The sequence below is a fragment of the Gadus chalcogrammus genome, chromosome 18 (genome assembly GCF_026213295.1).
Source record: "Gadus chalcogrammus isolate NIFS_2021 chromosome 18, NIFS_Gcha_1.0, whole genome shotgun sequence".
Taxonomy (NCBI): domain Eukaryota; kingdom Metazoa; phylum Chordata; class Actinopteri; order Gadiformes; family Gadidae; genus Gadus; species Gadus chalcogrammus.
The window spans coordinates 16,346,149-16,366,121 of record NC_079429.1 but is presented as its reverse complement, the minus strand read 5'-3'; the positions used below and the strand labels follow the sequence as shown (position 1 = coordinate 16,366,121).

At 48.1% G+C, this 19,973-nt stretch overlaps 1 protein-coding gene across 5 annotated transcripts in view; it reads right to left on the bottom strand.

Moving 5' to 3' along the window:
- atrnl1b (attractin-like 1b) overlaps window positions 1-19,973 on the bottom strand; it is an 86,925-nt gene that overhangs the window by 55,039 nt on the left and 11,913 nt on the right. For 3 of the 5 annotated variants that reach the window (XM_056577371.1, XM_056577374.1, XM_056577373.1), the window contains exons 6-17: window positions 17,686-17,860; window positions 16,795-16,882; window positions 16,131-16,395; window positions 12,898-13,081; window positions 12,405-12,559; window positions 11,382-11,466; window positions 9,633-9,847; window positions 8,455-8,573; window positions 6,904-7,036; window positions 5,452-5,642; window positions 4,576-4,789; window positions 877-1,068 (exon numbers count right to left, since the gene is read on the bottom strand). In XM_056577371.1, coding sequence (XP_056433346.1) covers window positions 877-1,068; window positions 4,576-4,789; window positions 5,452-5,642; window positions 6,904-7,036; window positions 8,455-8,573; window positions 9,633-9,847; window positions 11,382-11,466; window positions 12,405-12,559; window positions 12,898-13,081; window positions 16,131-16,395; window positions 16,795-16,882; window positions 17,686-17,860 — 2,016 coding nt within the window. The remainder of the gene's footprint in view (window positions 1-876; window positions 1,069-4,575; window positions 4,790-5,451; window positions 5,643-6,903; window positions 7,037-8,454; window positions 8,574-9,632; window positions 9,848-11,381; window positions 11,467-12,404; window positions 12,560-12,897; window positions 13,082-16,130; window positions 16,396-16,794; window positions 16,883-17,685; window positions 17,861-19,973) is intronic. The other 2 variants (XM_056577372.1, XM_056577375.1) reach the window with 1 other exon arrangement.

Sequence of the window (19,973 nt, the reverse complement as noted above, 5' to 3'; positions counted from 1 at the left end):
AGTCAACTGCGTTATACCAAGACACAATAAGATAACCTGACAATCAAATGGTGTTCTCATATTTGCCCCCCCCCCTCACGGTAGATTGCTCTAACCCTCCACCTGAGGGCTCTGGGTGCCTGGTGACAGATATTGACAAAGCCATCTCTAATTCATATCTCAGGCTAGGTGATACATGTTAATCGCTAATACTAGGCTATTGAAGTCATGTAATGGGGGAATTACAATAAGCAAGAGAGAGACAGAAGAGAGAAGAGAGAGAAAACGATTGATAAACAGAAGGATAAGAGTCAGAAACAGGGATATATGAGTGTGAGGGGCACAGAGTCACTGCCATCAAAACAAACAGCCAACCCCCAGCCACCCTACACCAACTCCACCACCCTGTACACCTCCTCTAACCTCTCCATCACCACCACCTCCTCCTCCACAACCACCTCAAACTCCCTCTATAACCTCCTCCACTCCCTACACCCCCCTCTCCCTCTACACTAGCACGCCGTATCGACCAACTGTTCTTCACCGCCCCCACCTCCTCCCTCTTTATCACCACCTCCACCACCTCTCTCCGCCCCCACCTCCACCCTCTTTACCGCCACCTCCTCCCTCTTTACCACCACCTCCACCACCTCTCTCCGCCACCAGCTCCTCCTACCTCTTCACCACCTCTCTCCGCCCCCACCTCCGCCCTCTTTACCACCACCTCCACCACCTCTCTCCGCCACCACCTCCTCCCTCTTTACCACCACCTCCACCACCTCTCTCCGCCACCACCTCCTCCCTCGTCACCACCACGCTCCGTCCACCACCTCCGCCTCCCCTGTCCAAACCACCTCCCTCTCCCCTCCACCACCACCAGCGACCCCCGCGTCTCACCCAGGCACTCGGTGGTCTGCCACTCCAGACACTGTCCGTAGGGGAAGGAGATGACGTAGGCGCTGGAGTCCACGCAGCGCTGCCGGCTGCCGCACCACATGCACTCCATGCCATGGCTGGTGCAGTTGCCGCAGGTGGCGTGGAGCGCGCAGGGCTTCTTGCAGGGCGGCCGCGTGCTCTGGCTGGGGTTCCCTGGGGACGGAGGCAGGCGAGGGGTTAGCGAGCACATCCACCAATCTGTATTAATACAGAGCAAAAGACGGCGCTGCGACGGGCTTCACGTGGGCAGCCACACAAGAACATCAGAGTACATCAGATTAGCTCAAAGAATTCTTTATGAAGAATGTGTATCCTTGAACAAAGATCATATAAAAATTACTGCTGACCAGGTTATTTGATTGGACATGAGAAATTCTGGGCCTTTTTACTATACAAGTATCACTCCGGTTTAGTCATTTCTAATAACCGTGAACTAAATGAACGAAATAAGCTGTTCATTCATCAGACTCACACATGCCTCCAAATCGACTGTCAACAGATTCAATTGAAAACACAAAATAAATGCACATGCTACAAGGTGGCTGGTCTGCGTTACGGTCTAGTCCTATACCAAGAAGCAAGCTAGTGTGCAGGAACATTGTTGTGTTGCTTGGCAACAGTCCAGTCCCAGGTCCAGTTGCGGAATTATTTGTCTTGGTGGCGCCAAATAATTGATTGAACAAAATAATCTGTTGCCGCGTATTACTGTTAACTATTAATTACTAACAGGCACTTGAAGAACTCTTCCGTATGGGATTATCTTTGACATCGGCCTCATACCTATGACAGTATAACAGCACTCCCTTTAGTGTGATATTGCTTTAATATACAGTATACATGTTGTTTTTCCCACAACGTAGTCCCAAGATGAGTAAAGAAAACAACAACCTAATTGTCTCGTCAGTCTTGCTGCCTCGTTTCCTCTCAAACTGATCCTTTTTTAGTTCGAGAGGCAGAGCGGGATAGCATTAGATACTGCCGACGTTCAGTATTGATTGGAGACGGTCGGAGGCGCTTCTCTAAGTACCCCTCTCCCCCTCCCCCTCCCCTCACACACACACACACACACACAGACACACACAGTTACTCAAATCAAACCCTGTAGGATCGATACACAGCCCTCCCCTCACCACCCCCCCTCCGCCTACCGTCGGCTCTGCTAATATCCAGCGTGACTGAGAAGCCCCCTCCAAATCATATACCCTGGAGGGCCGGTCCGCTGGCTCTTTAAAGTCCTTTAGCACACGAGAGGCATCTCGTGGCCAAGCCTGCATCGGCCCCGCTCAGTGCTTCTTCCTCCCCACCCCTCCCCACCCCTGTTTACCATGCGGCCTCGTAGCAGCTTTCACCGCTAGCGGTTCACAGTGACGAAGAGATGCATGGCGTAAAGCAGCACGGTGGACGTTAGGGTGACTTGCTCTTGGATGCCTACAGGTAGCTATTGGGGCCTAGTAAGAGCGACCTAAAGTAAACACCCTACACCTCCACGGGATCGAGTAGTCGCTAGGGTGCACAGACACATTTTTCGACCATCCGTCATCCATCCAGCCAAAGGTCCATAGATGCATCCTTGCAGCTAAACATCCTTCATATAGGCAGCTGTCATGCCAAATTTGTACCGGCTGCCAAATTTGTACCGGGCGCGTCATCCATACGTAATCCACTCCAAATCTGCCTGGCAACAGATGATCGCTTCGTCCGTTGCCCGGCAACGGACGATCGCGTCGAATGACGTGAACATTCGCGAACCTTCTATCTAGCGATCCGTTATCTGTATTGTGCTATTTCGTCCATGACCTGCTTTAAACACTCAGTTTACTTGCTAAATTTGATTAAACAATTAAATACAATACAAATATAAAGTAAAAACAAGTGTAATCTGTAATGATATCAACATCAGTTATTAGACCGTCACACGGAGCATGCGCAGTTGGATTGGCGCGCTGCATGTTGATGTCTGTTCCAAGATACATCGTGTGTTTATTAAGGAACCCAACAAAACATTACATTATCTAGCGATCCGTTAACTGTATTATGTTATTTCCTCTTTGGCAACATGAGCGCGAATGTTTTTTGAAACCTGCCCGGCAACGGACGACGCGATCATCTGCTGCCATGCAGGTTTGGAATGGATTACGTATGGATGACGCGCCCGGTACAAATTTGGCAGCCGGTACAAATTCGGCATGACACAGCCACCCACCCATCCATGGATGCATCATCTAGCAAACCCTCGATCTATAAAAGCATTCATCCACCCATCCATCGATTCACCCACCCACCCATCTCTCCATGTGCGTACATGTGGATGTGTGTCGCTGCCATTTGTACATGTGGATGTGTGTGTGCGTAAGGGCTTTGACTCCGAACTTCGTTATTCTAATATAATTCGAAGATCAAAAAATCTAAATTTGAACGAATATTAGGCAGCCTTAAAAAGCCTTAATATTGGAACCTAGGGGTGCAACGGATCATCATTGATCCGTGATCCGTTCGGATCATCTATTTCGGTTCGGCACACGCATGATCCGCGGATTGATTTATGAAAAAAAAGAAATTGCGCATGTTCAGTCCACACACAGCCGTAACCCTTCCTGCTAGTTCCAGGGACAGAGCTACTTAACACGCTCTGGGTAAAAGTCTGCAACAGTTCCCTTTTCAATAAGCAAACAGTCCTATGGCTCGTTGTGATTTATTGTCCTCAGCGTACAACATGAAGAACAGTGGGCATGGAAAATAAAAGTAGGCTAGACTTCGGCGACTACTGTAACGATATCTGCTGCCTCCAGTGCTACGTCTGTTTCCATATACTCGCGCTGCCACACAAACCGGTCGCCTAGGTTACCACACAGACGTAACACGTAGCTGACATAGCGATTGCTAACATAAAGAAAAACACATCGAGCATGGCCACGCATTTACAGCGACATCACCCCGGTGTTTCACTGACAGGAGTGAAACCGAAAGCGGCTCAACAACCGCTCATCACCGCGGCATTTAAGCAGCCCCTTCTTCCACAATCAGACCGGGCTAAAGCAATCACAAACGCTATTTTTTTATTTTTTTTGCTGATCCGAAAAATGATCCGATCCGTGACTCTGATCCGCGGAACGATCCGAACCGTGAGTTTTTTGATCCGTTGCACCCCTATTGGAACCTGTTATGGCAGGCCAAGAGGGAGGGACGTCAGAGAACCCGACACAGTCTATTCATAATATTGTAATGACCACGGAAGAGGCAGTGAATGAAGTATTGATAAGACAGCGATTTATTAGAAACCTCATAAACCGTTGGAACACGCAGGACCGGTAACCATAGCAACGCCGGTAAACAAACCTCGCGAAGCCCAATCCAGGTCTTACTGAAGGCATTTAATGGTCAAAATATTGTTAATAAATATTCAAATATATTAGAATATTACTAAACAAACGCACTTCGGATATGATTTTTGGGCAAAAGTCAAAGCCCTAGTGTGTGTGTGCACGTGCGTAAATGTGGAAGTGTGTGTGCAAGCACGTGCGCAACTGTGGGCGTGTGTGCATGCGGGCGTGCGTACGTGTGTGCGCATGCACTTGCATAAATGTGGATGTGTGCGCGCATTGGCGTGCGTAACTGTGGATGTGTGCACTGCACACGTGTGCATGCACGTGCGTGTCTCACCGACGTCCTTCTCGCAGATGAGGCCCTCGGTCTTGGCGGTGCAGGGGTTGGCCCTGAGGCCCCACAGCAGCGGCTCCTCCAGGTAGGCACAGAAGCCCGAGTCGTTGGGCTCCCCGGGCAGCCAGCGCAGGCTGCTGTTGGTGAAGGGAGACATGTCCTCCCAGCCCCAGTACGACACGTTGATCTTCCTCAGGCCCACCCAGGGGGACAGTCTCTGTGCAGGGGGAGGAGAGGGGAGGAGAGGAGAGGAGGAGAGGAGAGAGGGGAGGGGAGGAGGAGAGGAAAGGAGGAGAGGAGAGGAGAGGAGAGGAGAGGAGAGGAGAGGAGAGGAGAGGAGAGGAGAGGAGAGGAGTGGGGAGGAGTGGGGAGGGGAGGGGAGGGAAGGAGAGCGGGGTTACTGGAGGCTGCTGGTGGTGGCGGAGGAGGAGGAGGAGGAGAACATCGTCTGGGAAGTTTTCACGCATGTATCCGCATTAAGCCCAGCGTTAGAGTTACGCCCACTTTCATGTGCATGCAGTTTAGCTCGTAGATGATGCGTCTAGGTGTCTAGTCTGAAATATAAGTGAAATATAAAAAGATGCCCCCCTCCCCACCACTCGCGTAGGGCACTGAAACGGCCAGCAACGGCCCTGTTCAAGTGTATGAGCCAAATTGTTAACATGTCCAAAGAATAGTGATGACTCGATGCACTTCTTTAATATATATTTTTGCAATATTAGATTAATGTTTAAGAAATAACATTTGAAAACTTAGGACTGGTAGGATATGGAGGTCGGAACTTGCTGTTTGAAATTGAAATCGTACCCCCTTTTTAAATTCACGATAATTTTGAAAAACATTGAACGCCGAACGTGAGGAGCGTTGAATGTGTCTCACCACCTTATCCTGCAACTGGAGGGTCCGGAGCTCCTGGAGCACAAAGTCCACCTGCTTCCCCGTCGTCAGGGACGCTATGTTGCCATGGAGATTCTTGCAATAGTGCTGGGCGTTGTCATAGGTCTCACGGCTGGAGTTCAACCTCAGGCAGGTGTCGCCCACCTGGCTCCAACCCTCTGTGCACTGCTGGGCTACAAAACAAGCGCAACAAAAGTCAACATTGACCTAGCGCAAAACGACTATTGGCTGTAGAATTTAGGAACCAAGATCGTTCAAAATGTTTTTTTATCATTTTTGTTCTTTGTGTTATGAAGATGCCTTTGAGCAAATGGAAATTCCCAAAATAAAATTTGCTGTTATCATTTCTTATTATTATAATCAAACGTAAAATTTGAAACTAAAGGTCTGTCTTGATAAGATATTGGGCGGATTTAACCCTCTGACATTTAAAATGTGTTTTTCGAGTTTCGAGTATTTCGAGTTAAGGTGGCCGGTAATTCCATTGATTGCTGGATCAATGAACAAATGGCAAAATAAATATGATTACATTTGAGCAGAGAAGTAGAGAAACAGTGCCGGCATTTGAGGAGAGCAACACAACTAGAAAACCGCCAAAACAACAGGCCAGGGGTTACTGCGTGTGGGAATGAGCCAGAACAAGAGTGAGTCTATGCTGAGAGTTTGGGCATCAGGTTTGCATGTTTATATGCGCGCGCGCGCACGCACACACACACACACACACACACACACACACACACACACACACACACACACACACACACACACACACACACACACACACACACACACACACACACACACACACACACACACACACACACACAGAGAGAGAACAGGTGCATGATGCAGTGAGAATCACAGATCAAACATCATTGGCTCAGATGGCCAGGACAGATGTATAAAACCTCTTTTAATGAACATTGTGCGCCAGGTGAAGTGCCCCTCTATTATCAATAGTCATTACTTCCCCGTGATTACAAAATGTAATTAGCACAACAAGGTAACACGGGGAACGGGAAAGGCATTCTTCCGTTTAACACCATTTGTTGTCATGGTGATAAAGTCATGCGCCTGTGAGTTTAGTGTCGTAAAAACGTACGTAGAGGATGCAGCAGACATCGGAGGACGCCATGACTGTAGTGCATATTAGACGCGTGTATTAACTGTGTATTATCACCTGGCAGTGTGTTAAAACTGACACGTGTATTGAAGTGCATTCAAAGTGTGTCATTGTGTGCGTTATTACCAAGCAGGGCGTGGCACTGACTGGTTCTGCAGTGTGCATAACTATATACAAGCAAGTGTTAGTATAGTGTATATAAAGTGTGTGTTGTTACCAGGCAGGGCGGGGGCACACTGACAGGTTCTGTTGTGTATGTTAGTTTATAGCAGTGTGTGTTAGTATAGTGTATATAAAGTGTGTGTTGTTACCAGGCAGGGCGTGGCACTCGGACTGGTTCTGGTCCCACTGGCAGCTGGGGTTGAGGGAGCAGCCCTTACAGTTGGCCAGCTTACTGCACACCTGCTCCGTCCGCACCGGGCACCTGGTGAAGTTCTGCACACCCTGGGGGGGGGGGGGGAGACAAAGGAATTCACACCAGAGGAACCGGCCACCTGTCTTGGAGCCTCGGGTTTTTTCCGTTTTGGTTTTATGCCGACCTTCTTCGGCTGCCCAATGGAAAGTCTTTGGATTTACATTTAGGGGATTGTGCTGACGTTTTTATCCAAAGTCGACCACACAGGGCGACAGCCAACTCGTCAGCAGTCGTGGTTAGGGGTCTCGCTCAGAGACAGTCCGACACATAGCTAGGAGGAGCCGGGATCGAACTAGCAACCTTCATGTTACCAGCCAACCCGCTTTACCTCCTGAGCTACGGTCGCCTACACGTCTTGCATCCCTGGGGGGAGGAGTCCATCTCCGGTGGTCCTCCTTAAGGCGTTCTTCCCTCTGGCTCCCAAGGGCCCTCCCTTGTCATTTAGGCTGCTTCCACACCTATAGTTGGGTAGCCTCGGCTCCATTCGGGGGTGTGGTTGGTACTTTGCAGCAATTCCTTTGTGTCTGGTTAGGGTTCAGGCTGGACTTGTAAACAATTGCCTCGCGGTCTATTGGACATCAACTCAGAGTGAAACTCACAATCTTTCTTGTTTCGGATAATAATAATGGAGCAGCAACGACATTGTGCGCCCTTGTTTTGCCTTTCTGGGTGCACTTCAATGGGCCCTGAAAAATGTATCAAACGACAGTGTTTTTGAGTGGCCACATTGCTTTATATATCGTCTGACCATATTTCGAAGGGAGCTTTCACCTCCGGATTGCCATGTATATGGCTCTACATTATGATTTTTTAATTATTTATCTATAGCAAACTGAACCAGAATTCCCTTTGAAGCACAACGAGACCCCTGTTTTAAAGTGGACTAGAGTCTGTTATTTTTGGTCTGCACCACAGTTTGAATGATGGTCACAATGACTAAACAGAGCGCTCACACAGGGGTACCAAACCAGGGTTTGAGCAAACGGACCACACAGCTCAGGTGTGAAAGGAGCCTTAGACAGGAGGGTTTAGGGGCTTGGAGGGATCCTGTTTTGTTGGGCTGTAAACCGTTTGAGGCGCTCACTGGAATCGAGGGCTAAAGTAAAATGTACTCGGTAGGGTTCAGTGGAGATGACATTCCACCACTGAAATGGATGTAAAGTAGGACACAATAACATGCCCTTGTCAAAACACCCAGAATTCTAACTATTTCTGTTTGCATATTTGTTTTCCTTATGTTTTAAAGTGCCTAGTTTAAAGCCAGTATTATCCACATCATCATCATTTATGTATTTTGTGTAAATAATGTGTATCTATCTGAACTATGAAGTGCATTGCAGCTCATTGTGAAGGCAAGATAAATCGATTGCTGGAAAACACAAAACTCCCGTGTGGCCATTCTCTCATGTCTGGGCGGTGCGACAGCGCCCTCTGCTGGTCAACTTACGGAAGTGCAGTTGCTGGCGGCGGAGATGCAGCGCTTGTCGTCGCACCACTGGCAGCCGTTGGAGTTGGCTGAGCAGCTGGCACAGTCCGAGAAACGGTAGCACCGCTCGTCCACAGAGGCTGGAGGGAGAGGACCAAGACGGAGGGTTATGAAATCAACATGATTGTTTTAAGGTAAACTGAAAGATAGAGGAAGACCGAGCAAAAAAGGGGTGGAGAGAGAACACAGGAGAGTAAGTCGGTCTGTCTGTCTGTGAATGCTGCATTTCACCATGTCACATTTAGTTCCCATTTTAATTTCCCATTTTTAACAAGGGTTAGGCTTAGTTTTTAGAGACAATGAGACAAACAAAAAGACGAACTGACTCCAATTTGATCTGAAGGATTCACGTCCTTAACACACAGCATGAGAGTATGCTTAGACAAAGACGAAAGTGGTCCCTATTTGACATTTAACATTACAGTAGAATTCTGCTGTTTCGGCTCGCTGAAAGGAAAAAGGGATTGCTCTTTTCAGACAGCTGCTAATTTGAGGGTTGCCTGGTGACCAGGAACCACAGACAGACAGACAGAGAGACACTTCCTTATTCCCACCACCCTCTTTCACCACTGCCATCCTCTGCGGTGAGAGAGATAAAGAACATCAGAGAAGCAGATCTATCTATCTATCTATCTATCTGTCTATATAGATGCAGTGTTTCCCCTGGGATAGAGGAGCAGGCCTGGTGGTGTCACCCATCATCGTTAACTTGCTGCACAGTCAATGGAGCTCTAGTGTGGGTGTGACTCTAGATAATACGGGTCCAACGGACTGGACACAGCCTGGATATAATGCAGATCCAACAGGCCTTTCGCTGAGCGCATTGGGGGAACCTATTGGGGCATTTTATCACACCAAAATAAGCGGCTCCAAATAAACACACGAGTGCTCTTTGAGATTTAGGCCCAGTCCCATTTCTACCCCTTACCCCTTCCCCTTACCCCTTCAACACAAGGGGGAGGGGTAAGTGGAAGGGGTAAGGGGTAGAAATGGGTTTGGGCCTTAGGCTGTGTATTAGATAAGTAATTAACCAAAAAATGGTGGGGGTTATTAGCCTAGGGGCCCACTAATTAGACAAGAACACTGAGCTAGATATGTACAGACCCCCTGGTTTAGACGGCCCCCCTCCCTCCCCTCACCAGCTTTAGCAGGGCAGAAGGCCGCTCTGCTGAGGCTCCCGGGGGCCATGCGGGGCTCCCAGGGGTCGCAGCGGCCCTGGCCCCAGACGCAGCGCAGCCCGGGGCCCGCCCCCTGGCAGGTGTCCGGGGTCTGGAAGGCCTGGCAGCTGGGGGGCCGGTAGACCAGCAGGTCGTTGAGCAGGACCCCCGAGAAACCCCCGAACACGTACATGGAGCTGGAGGAGAGGGCACGCGCGCACACGCGCACACACACACACACACACACGTTAATTACTTTTCATTGATCACAGCTGCCTAGTGTATTGCTCTGATTGGCTAGCTCTAAAAGCTTAGCCATCATTTATTAACCATAACACCAATCTTTTCTCCCTCACTCACTCGCAGACATGCGAGTACGCGAGCACAGTCACACACAGTCACACACACACACACAGAGTCACACGCACACACAGTCACACACACACGTTCCCAACCTGTTTGGTTTGCGGTTAAATGCCACCGGATTAAATGCGTGACCAAAGGTTATGGAAATAATTTGCAATCTTTCCGCAATAATTGATCCATTGGTCCACATGATAATGGCGGCAGTATCTACATGTTTACGTATGCAGTCTCCGTTTGTCCCTCCTCGATTTTCTCGACTACCGCTCAGCCGATCGACATCCCACTTGGCTTTGATTTACTTTCGCAAGGAGAGCACACTGTAGTGTATTGAGACGGGAGCTCCTTTAACTGCTACACCGGGTATAGTTTGCTCTCCGTCGCTACAGCGCAGTACATTCAAGAACAGGCGAAGAAAGAGAGGCCAGAGATGTTAGGCTGTAGCAGTCTAGTCTTGTATGTTTGCCAATTGGTTTGGCTTAGCTAAAAGCAGGTCTCAAATAGCTATAGAGATAAGCAATGACAGCAACTGGTTGATTATCTCACGTTCGCTATTCAGTGAACCCTTGCTCTGATCCACTTCACACTCGGTGGGTGTGATACTGAGAGCAGTGTTAAGTGTTTTTTGAATGAGAGCAGCGCTCGAGAAAGATGCAAGCAGCGTTACTGGAGCCCAAGCAATCGGCCCATCTTGAACAGGCACGCTTCAAATGGCCACTGCATTGGTTTGCCAGATAATGCAATTGTCTGTTAAGATTATTATATAACTGAATCTATGAATCATAATACATACACACGTCCTGGTAATGATGTGGAACGTTCTCCAAAACTATTCCCTGTAACTTTAAGCTGGTGTGCCCTGAATGTGGGGTCAGGAGGATAGTGGTGTGTTTTGTGGTGTGTATAAATGCTGGTTGAGTCCTCCACAGAAACATGCCAGTCCAAGAGGTGCAGTCGATGCTGGAGCCACTACAACCATTGATACAAGTGTGCTCAACGGGGAAGGAGAGGGGTGGAGGGAGGGCAGAGGGAGAGAGCAAGAGGAGCAGAGGGCCAGAGATTGGAGCGAGAGAGGGGGGGGGGGGGGGAGCATGAGTTGGTGGAGGAGAAGGATGAGGAGGAAGAGGAGGAGGAGGGGAGAGGAGGAGGAAATGGGGGTGGGAGTGAAGACAAGGAGGGTAAGAGTATATTAGGGCGGGGTTTACAGGAGATGGATGGAGGAGAGAGATGAGGGAGAGAAGAGGAGGGCTGGATGTTAGAGGGAGGAAGAGGGAGAGAACGGAAAAGAGGGAGAGAATGGGGTGGGATGAGTAGAAGGGGAGACGAGGGAGAGACACAGGAGGGGGAGAGGCAGCAGTGGAGACTCACCCGTTGCTGACCACGGCCGTGTGTCCAAAGCGGGGGAGGTCTCGGTGGAGGTCCGGTTTGGGGAGGCGGGACCACGAGTCACAGGCTGGGAGGAAGAGGAGGGGGAGAGAGAGGGTGACAGAGGCAGGAGGAGGAGGAGGAGGAGGAGGAGGTCATTGAAGGAACCATGGAGACACAGTCAAGTATTCTTCGTCGCACACTTTAGGCTGTCCGATAAACAAACGAGCCAGCACGGTCCCGATTGATTTTGCACTCGAGACTAATCTATAATCTCCTCATTACCTAATGTGATTCCAGAACCTCTTGGCGGGGAGAGGAGGGGGTATAACATGGGCTTGTGAGGCCCTTTGAGACTATAACGGTGATAAAGAGCTGAACACAGATACAGTTGACGTGAGAAAAATATCAAAGTGTATCCTGATTTATTCACCCGTCACCTTGGAGACAAACCATTTGCATGCTGCAAAATAATATAATAAGATTACCAGCACAAAAGCATCTCACAATGATGGTTTGGTTGATTCCGAGGTTGAAGGTCTTGTGGACCAGGTATATTTAGAAGTTCTAGGTATTATTGATGAACCTTTTCATCACAAGGACCATTTCGGAAAATAACATTCACAGGTTAAATAGAGTATATCTCCAAAGCTGCAACTACAATGTCAATTTACCAACCCTTGAAACTGTCTCTTATTTACTATACTTTGATTGATGTGCATTTGCACAGGTATGAAATACCTAACTCTTTTTGTTACATGTTTCTTATTTTGATCGGGTCTTTCGTTTAACAATGGTTATGTTAGGCCAAAGTAATATTTTTTCTAGGGGCGTCTGACGTGTTTAAATGCCTTTAAACATCTTTGCTATTGGGGGGGGGGAGGGGCTTTACCCATCCTGAGGCTGACCCGCGTCAGCCTCAGGATGAAGAGGTTAACGGAGCGAGCGCTGACGAAGCTCCATGGAATTCATTTTTTTAATCGCTGAAGCAGTTGCCATGGCGAGGTGACGCGCGGCCTGGCCTACCGATGTCGTAGGCCAGGAAGTCGGCGGAGAAGCACTTGGCACCGTTGCTAAGCGACGTGTCGTTGTGCGTGTTCCCGCCAAACACCATCAGGGTCCCGCCCACCAGCACCGCCGAGTGGAAGTAGCGAGGATAGCCACTCTCCTTCAGGATGAACCTGGACACACACACACACACACACGCGCGCGGTTTGTTTATATGTATGTGCATGTAAATGCATTCCTGCATGTGTACGCGTCTATAGATGTGTACGTTTAAATGTATGCATACATAAACATGATACATGTGAAAATGCACGCATGCATGTGTGCATAGATAGATGTGTATGTAAATGTATATGTAGGTCTGTATGTCTATACACAGGTAGCCGTTTGTGTTTGTGTGTGTGTGTGTGTGTGTGTGTGTGTGTGTGTGTGTGTGTGTGTGTGTGTGTGTGTGTGTGTGTGTGTGTGTGTGTGTGTGTGTGTGTGTGTGTGTGTGTGTGTGTGTGCTCACCAGGTGCGCGTGTTGACCTCGTAGCGGTACAGCTCATCCACCAGGCCGTACTTGTTGGCGGTGAAGGTCTTGTAGCCGCCGTGCACAAAGACGCTGCTAGTGCCGGGGTCCAGGGTGCTGCTGTGGCCGTAGGCGCCCTGGGCCACTGCCCCCCGCGTCTCCGGGAGGGACCACGTGTTGGACCCTGGGGGGGGGGGGGGGGAAATGATACATAAACACACATGGCCGGGTCGTCCAGTACGGTGCAAGCAGCGCTTTCCCAAGCAGTAGGAAACCGATCACCGGTTAACCCATCAGATTAAAATGTGCTTTTTAAAATAACAGCCATTTCGAGCCACGCCAGCCGCCTGCTATTTCGTAACTCTGCTTATCTCTCTTCCGTTCTGCCTCCGACTCACACACACACGCTCTCCGAGTGAGAGGCAGTGGCTCTAACCGCGGCACGACCTGTGTTTGAATTGAAACACGAGGCATGCTTACTGCAGGTTGACCGTGTGCAGAGAGCGGGCTCGAACGCCCACAATGGTCTGAGATGGCGGACCTGGTTGAGACCCTGCGCGGGATTCACCAGGGGCCAATCAGCGTTAGGAGCTCAATGGAAACATTGCCGCGGCTCATTTAAGAAAATGACAGCTCCGAAGGGACGCTGCTTTAGTTTTGAGGAAACGGAAAAATTGAGTGTCAGGGATAATTTTTTTCACTTCACACAAAAAGATCTTGGAGTGAGATGGCTAACTGTAGTCTTAGTAGACTAAACGCTATAGCGTTTATTCTACTGTCCATAATAATTTAGAGATCTATTCTCCGCCGATCGCATATGGGAATAATTGAGACATGAGGAGAATTAAACAGTGGGCTAGAGACGCGGTGTCCGTCCAACTTCCAATAAGTCACCTGATCTTAACATCTTTTTGTGTGAAGTGAAACCAACAGGCACTCCACAGTCCAGACTGACCCCAAAAAATAAATGCAACCGACAAGCAACAAGATTTATCGGTTAACGTTGATACGGTCAACCATCGGTCATCGGTTAACATCCCTAGTATGAATAGGTGAGTGCGAAGCCCTGATAGTGAAGCATATTGAGGGGCCACAGGTTAGAAAAGTGCTTCTAAGGGAATGGGGGAGAAGAAATGGAAAAGAAAAACCTGTTTGTATGGGATATAATTATTTATTTTCTTTGCTGTTGCAATACTTTGATGTATTGTCAGGATTGCTCAAACATCGAAAAGCAAGCCTTGATGTTATCTCAGTGGAAACTACAGAAATCGGTGGAGTGTATTCGCCAAGGGTGAATTTGCAACAATTATGTTCTGTTAACATTTATATAAAAGAATAATGCTGGAACTGTAGAACCGAACCCCAAAGTATAACCACATCAAAGATAAAGAAACATAGATTCCTGCCAATTCCCGGCCCTGCTATATGAATTATATTGCATACTTTGTGAACACATTAACATATAACACATCAATGGTAGGTCCCTGGGCTACATCAGGGAATGAGAAATAAAACATTAAACTAACTAACCCTAACAAACCTTAGCAAACATCCTCATTTTGGAGTCAACAGAGACACACGTTACACACACACGCACACAGGAAATGAACACTACAGATTAGGGCTGAACGATCTATCGTTTTCGACCGAAAATCGCGATCTCAAGCATTACGATTTTGGGATCGTCAAAGCTGCGGTTTTTTTAATTTTTTTTTTTTTTATAATTTTTTTTTTTTTTTTTTTTTTTTTACAAAAGTGCAATTATTTTGATGCTGATGAGCCATTGAAGCAAGTTTACTTAAGAAAGAGGGCTCCCTTTTTATTTGACTTTTTTGGTTGTTGTTTCTTAGGTACTTGAATAAACAGTCTTGCATTTGAAATCTGTTGCCAGCAGTTTTCATTATTGCATTACCTTAATGGAATTCATTGGTTATATTAATTTATACTGAAACTTGATTTAAAGAAAATAAATCGTGGTTGAAATCGAAACCGCAATCTCTACCAGAAAAATCGCAATTTCAATTTTTTCTTAAAATCGTTCAGCCCTACTACAGATACAGATTGTGTAATCATCAGATTCACCAAAAGACTCATGAAATGTTCACACATACACACTGCCACAGAGACAGACAGACAGACAGACAGACAGACAGACAGACAGACAGACAGACAGACAGACAGACAGACAGACAGACAGACAGACAGACAGACAGACAGACAGACAGACAGACAGACGGACAGACGGACAGACAGACAGACAGACAGACAGACAGACAGACAGACGGACAGACGGACAGCGTGTGTGATTTTTGAAGAAATAGTTTTGTCTTTTCCCCCCATGTTTGTCTTAAACGTAGTCATTGCAGTAATAGCTACAGTACCCATACAAGAACACAAGGGGTCACTGGTGAGCAGGGCATTATCTATTTGTTGGTTTTTTAATTAGTTTAGCATTTTCTCCTACCCTGCACTCATCATTAAGGCCTATCCCATAATTATACATCCATCAGATGTGTCACTAACTGTGGAGGCAGCAGTTACAATCATATTCTTTTTTATATATATTGGTTAGGGGGAGGAGAGAGAGACTAGCACACAGACACACAATATATTCATAGACGCCGCATTGACTGCATTGTTGCTGCGGTATCTCTACACTGGTGCTATATTTGAGAGGCCAAGACTGAACTGTGGAAAAATACTAGTAAATGGGGTAGTAGAGTGAATTATATTGGTTTAATAATGTATAAATTGTAGTGCTTTTCATCCAGATTAACCGCAGTTACCCCCTTTACTTGTACTGGTTTATAGGCCAGTCTTTGCCTCTCCAATATGGCGGCGACATTGGCGTACGACCCAAAGGCCCATGGGCTGTCTATGTAGACATGTCCATGGACCAGCACTCCGCGTCAGCCTAGGGTTGCACCTGACATTAACCTGGCCTAGCACCCGACATTAGCATAGGGCACAACATTAACCTGGGCTAGGGCCCAACATTAGCCTAGAGCCAGACATTAGCCTAGCGCCAGACTTTAGCCTAGCGCCAGACGTTAGCCTAGCGCCAGACGTTAGCCTAGCGCCAGACGTTAGCCTAGCGCCGCCTATTGCCAGACGTTAACCTAGCGCCAGACGTTAGCCTAGCGCCAGACGTTAGCCTAGCGCCAGACGTTAGCCTAGCGCCAGACGTTAACCTAGCGCCAGACGTTAACCTAGCGCCAGACATTAGCACTCACGGATGTTGTACTCCTGCACGCTGCTGACGTAGCTGTAGATGGGCGAGTAGCCGAACAGCACCACCATGACGACCTCGCCGCCCTCCATCGTCACGCAGTGGGCGGAGTGGCCCTCCACGGCGTAGATCTGCTGGCCGGGCGCCGTGGGGGCCAGGACGAGGGTGCGGCGCTGCCAGGTCCGGCTCGCCACGCTGAACACCCACAGCTCGTCCGTCACGTTGCCCAGGCCCGTCTCCAAACGCCCGCCGAACATGTAGATGTCCCCCTGAGACCGGGAAGAGAGGGAACCGCCTTAGCATCCGCAACAGAGTCTCCGAGAGGTCAGTCGGTCCAGGGCGGAATGATTAACACTGGCGGGGTTAATGATCCACAGGGGTTAATCCCACTTCAGTATTGTAACATACTTTTGGTTGAAATAGTCCACCAAATGGCCTATATTCATATATTTGTGACCAAATACCTAAAACTAGCAATCTCAAACGCTTCCCTAAACGTAACAATTTAAATCATTATAGTATCAAAATCTAGTATCCCTTTCAGTTCAGATTCCATGTAGGTTAGCCTGTGAAAAAGCCCCCTCACTGGCAGTTGTTACAGAACATAACCCCATCCCATCACCTAACTCTCCCTGCTCCTAGTGCATTATGGGTAGAGTGTGGGTTACCTGGCATGCTGCGACCGAGTGGCCGTATCGGGGCAGCGGTCCGCTGTTGATGGGAACTGTGTTCCATACCCCACTCTCCAGGTTGTAGCTGTCGAAACAGGAAGTACCCTCATTAAAACGCAATCCCTCACACACACACACACACACACACACACACACACACACACACACACACACACACACACACACACACACACACACACACACACACACACACACACACACACACACACACACACACAGCTTCTCGTGGCGTCAACGTGCTGAAGATTTGCCGCATATTGTGAGTGCCCTTCCTGTTAACATGGAATATGTCGGGGAGTGGTTCTCTGTAGCGCCGCGATGCTAGTTCATACGCAGAGGTATTCGTTTGTTGTTGCCGTTTGGGTCTCAAGAGGCCAGGGAGACTAGGTTGTTCATTTATGAGTTCCTGCTGGATTCGTTTTCAAAGTATTCCGGTAACAAAGGCAACGTTTAGGGGAACTGAAATAATTGGCAACTAAAGATATGATTCCACTTTTGTTAGAAAAACAGACCACCCGTTAATTTGAGTGGAAACGAGGTTCAGACATCAAGGTAATTAATTGAAATCCTCATATCTCTATTTAATGACTTAACTTCTGTCACATTATTAAAAAATTTAATTATGTCGTCTACACGCTGACTTTAGCTTGAAATCACCAAACTGACGATTATACCTTGAAACAAATCATGCTAAAACTGAGAAATAAATGATTAGACATAACATGATATTTATAAAATCTGCTTATGTCACCCAATCCAAAGAGGCGTTGCTCAGACATTCCAACCAATCGCAGGCCTGATCTACCTACCCTCTGCCGCACTGAATTATGAATCATTTGAAAACACCAAACAAACAGTCCCACTCACCTGAGAACCATCTGGAAGGAGCTGTAGTTGAAGGTGTAGCCGCCCACCACCCACATGACCTTGTCCTGCACCACGGCCTGGTGGGAGGCGCGCGCCAGGGACGTCCCGAAGGGCTTGACGCTGGGCATCACCCAGAAGGACTCAGTGGACGGCACCGTCAGCGAGCAGTCCGGACCTACACAGAGACAGAGACAGAGAGAGTATTTAATAGTGTAATATATATATATTTTGTATTAAGCGTTTTTATTGTTCGCCAACTTTGCCAATGTAAATGTTTGTTTCTCATGCCGATAGAGCTTTTTTGCATTGAATTTAATTGACACAGAGAAACAGAGAGACAGAGACGGACAGACACAGAGAGTCTCCTCAACTCGCGTCAAAACGTTATCCCTCTACTTTTTTATAATTATTAATAACAAAATGTAATGGTGAAAGGTATGCTGCCACGCGCGCCATCTTCTCTGTCTTGTACGCATAATGTGGAATGCATTGCGGTCTGCAACATCACCTGCCACTCGTTAGACTAGTGGGATCGGTGGTCTGGGATCAGCGTCTCCCATTGGTCCAATTTAGAAACAACAGATGGTACCCGTTTAGTTTTTTGGGGCGGAAACGGAGTTGACAGACCGAGTTTTGATGAACAGCCTTATGAGGCAGTACTCTTAGATTAGAAGCCCGCCGGAGTTAGGCTGCCCCTTTTAACAACATTCCGCTTCACCGCGTCCGAAAACCAACCAGCTTACAAAATAATGACATCATTTATTAGTGCAAGCGCTGAGGGGAGGTAGGGAGGTGAGGCTCTTTGATTGCTTTTTCTTGGACCGAGCCAGCGGACTGCCTCCGTGGATCGGGGGCCGTCCGTCAGCCCAGCGCCAACGGGCCGTCACAAGCGCTCCACAGACGGGCCAAAAGGTTTTTTTTGTATATTGAGAACAATCAATGTAGCAGTTTTGTTTTCGGCCATGTTTGAAACGTACAAAACGTTGATCCAAAGGGTTCTTAAGTGAGATGGGAATTGTTTTAGGAACCTAGGATATGTAACCGTAATGGACTCAAAATGTACTTGAAGGGCTTAGAAATTAAATATTAAAGCTGAGGAACGAAAGCTTCCACCACAGGGCGATGTGGTCCATTCACAATTCATGCTTCCATTTTACAAAGTCATTCATTACTCAGAATGAAACTGAAAGGAATCGCCGGTTTAGACGGTTGTTAAGAGATGTAATGGCTTTAGTTATGGGATGGGGAGGGAGTTTGTGGAGTGTAGTTTAAATATTTCAGCGCATTTCGTCAATAATGCATCCTCTTCAACCTCCATAAGGGGACAATAACAAACCATTCGGAAAGAAAAACCAACAATCACGAGGACCAGATGAGGACAGAACGGATGGGTGTTCAGGGTTTTCATACTAAACACAACAGAACAGATCAAATCGAGTGAAGGGCTCCAGTAGGACGGTTACACACACACACACACACACACACACACACACACACACACACACACACACACACACACACACACACACACACACACACACACACACACACACACACACACACACACACACACACACACACACACACTTGGGAAGGGCACCTCAGCAGCACCACCGTCTACTTTAGTTTAACAGCTCAGCCCAAAGTCTCAATAAGAGAGCCCTGGAACAGATATGAGGGTTAGAGTTACTACGTCACATTTAGTTATTTAGCAGGTGCCGTCACGCCAAGTGGCGCCTGGTGAATTCAAACACTCGTCGTTAAGGTGGAGGGTTTGCTCAAAGCTGCACAATTTGGGCATTGAACCCGGTACTCTGGCAGCATCCAGCCCCCCCCCCGAGCCGACCAGACAGTACTGAGAGGAGGAACCTGAAGAGCAGGGAACAGGAGGGCAGCGATGCAGGGCTGACTAGTGGACGGTGTCCAGTGGCCAGGGAGTTTGATTCCCAGACGAAAGGTTACGCAATTGATCCCAGGCGTCCACTTGTAGGATACCCAACCTCCGCCTGGCGCCATTCACAAACTCAATCAGTATCTCGCTGCTCCGCCCTCACAACCTGCAGCAGTATCTCCCTGCAGGTCACTTTGGATAAAAAGGTATTCGATTCCTTCTGCTGTCCAAAAGTAACCATGCTATGGGTACTTAGTAGATTGATAATCAGGTTGTGGTTGGGTTCTATCTCGTTTTCTGTAGGCTGCGAGACGCCAACGCTTTTGAGCTGGGGCAAAGCGTGCCAAAAAAAACAATTCTAGGCAAAGGTTAGAAACCCGAGCCACTGGACGTCCCG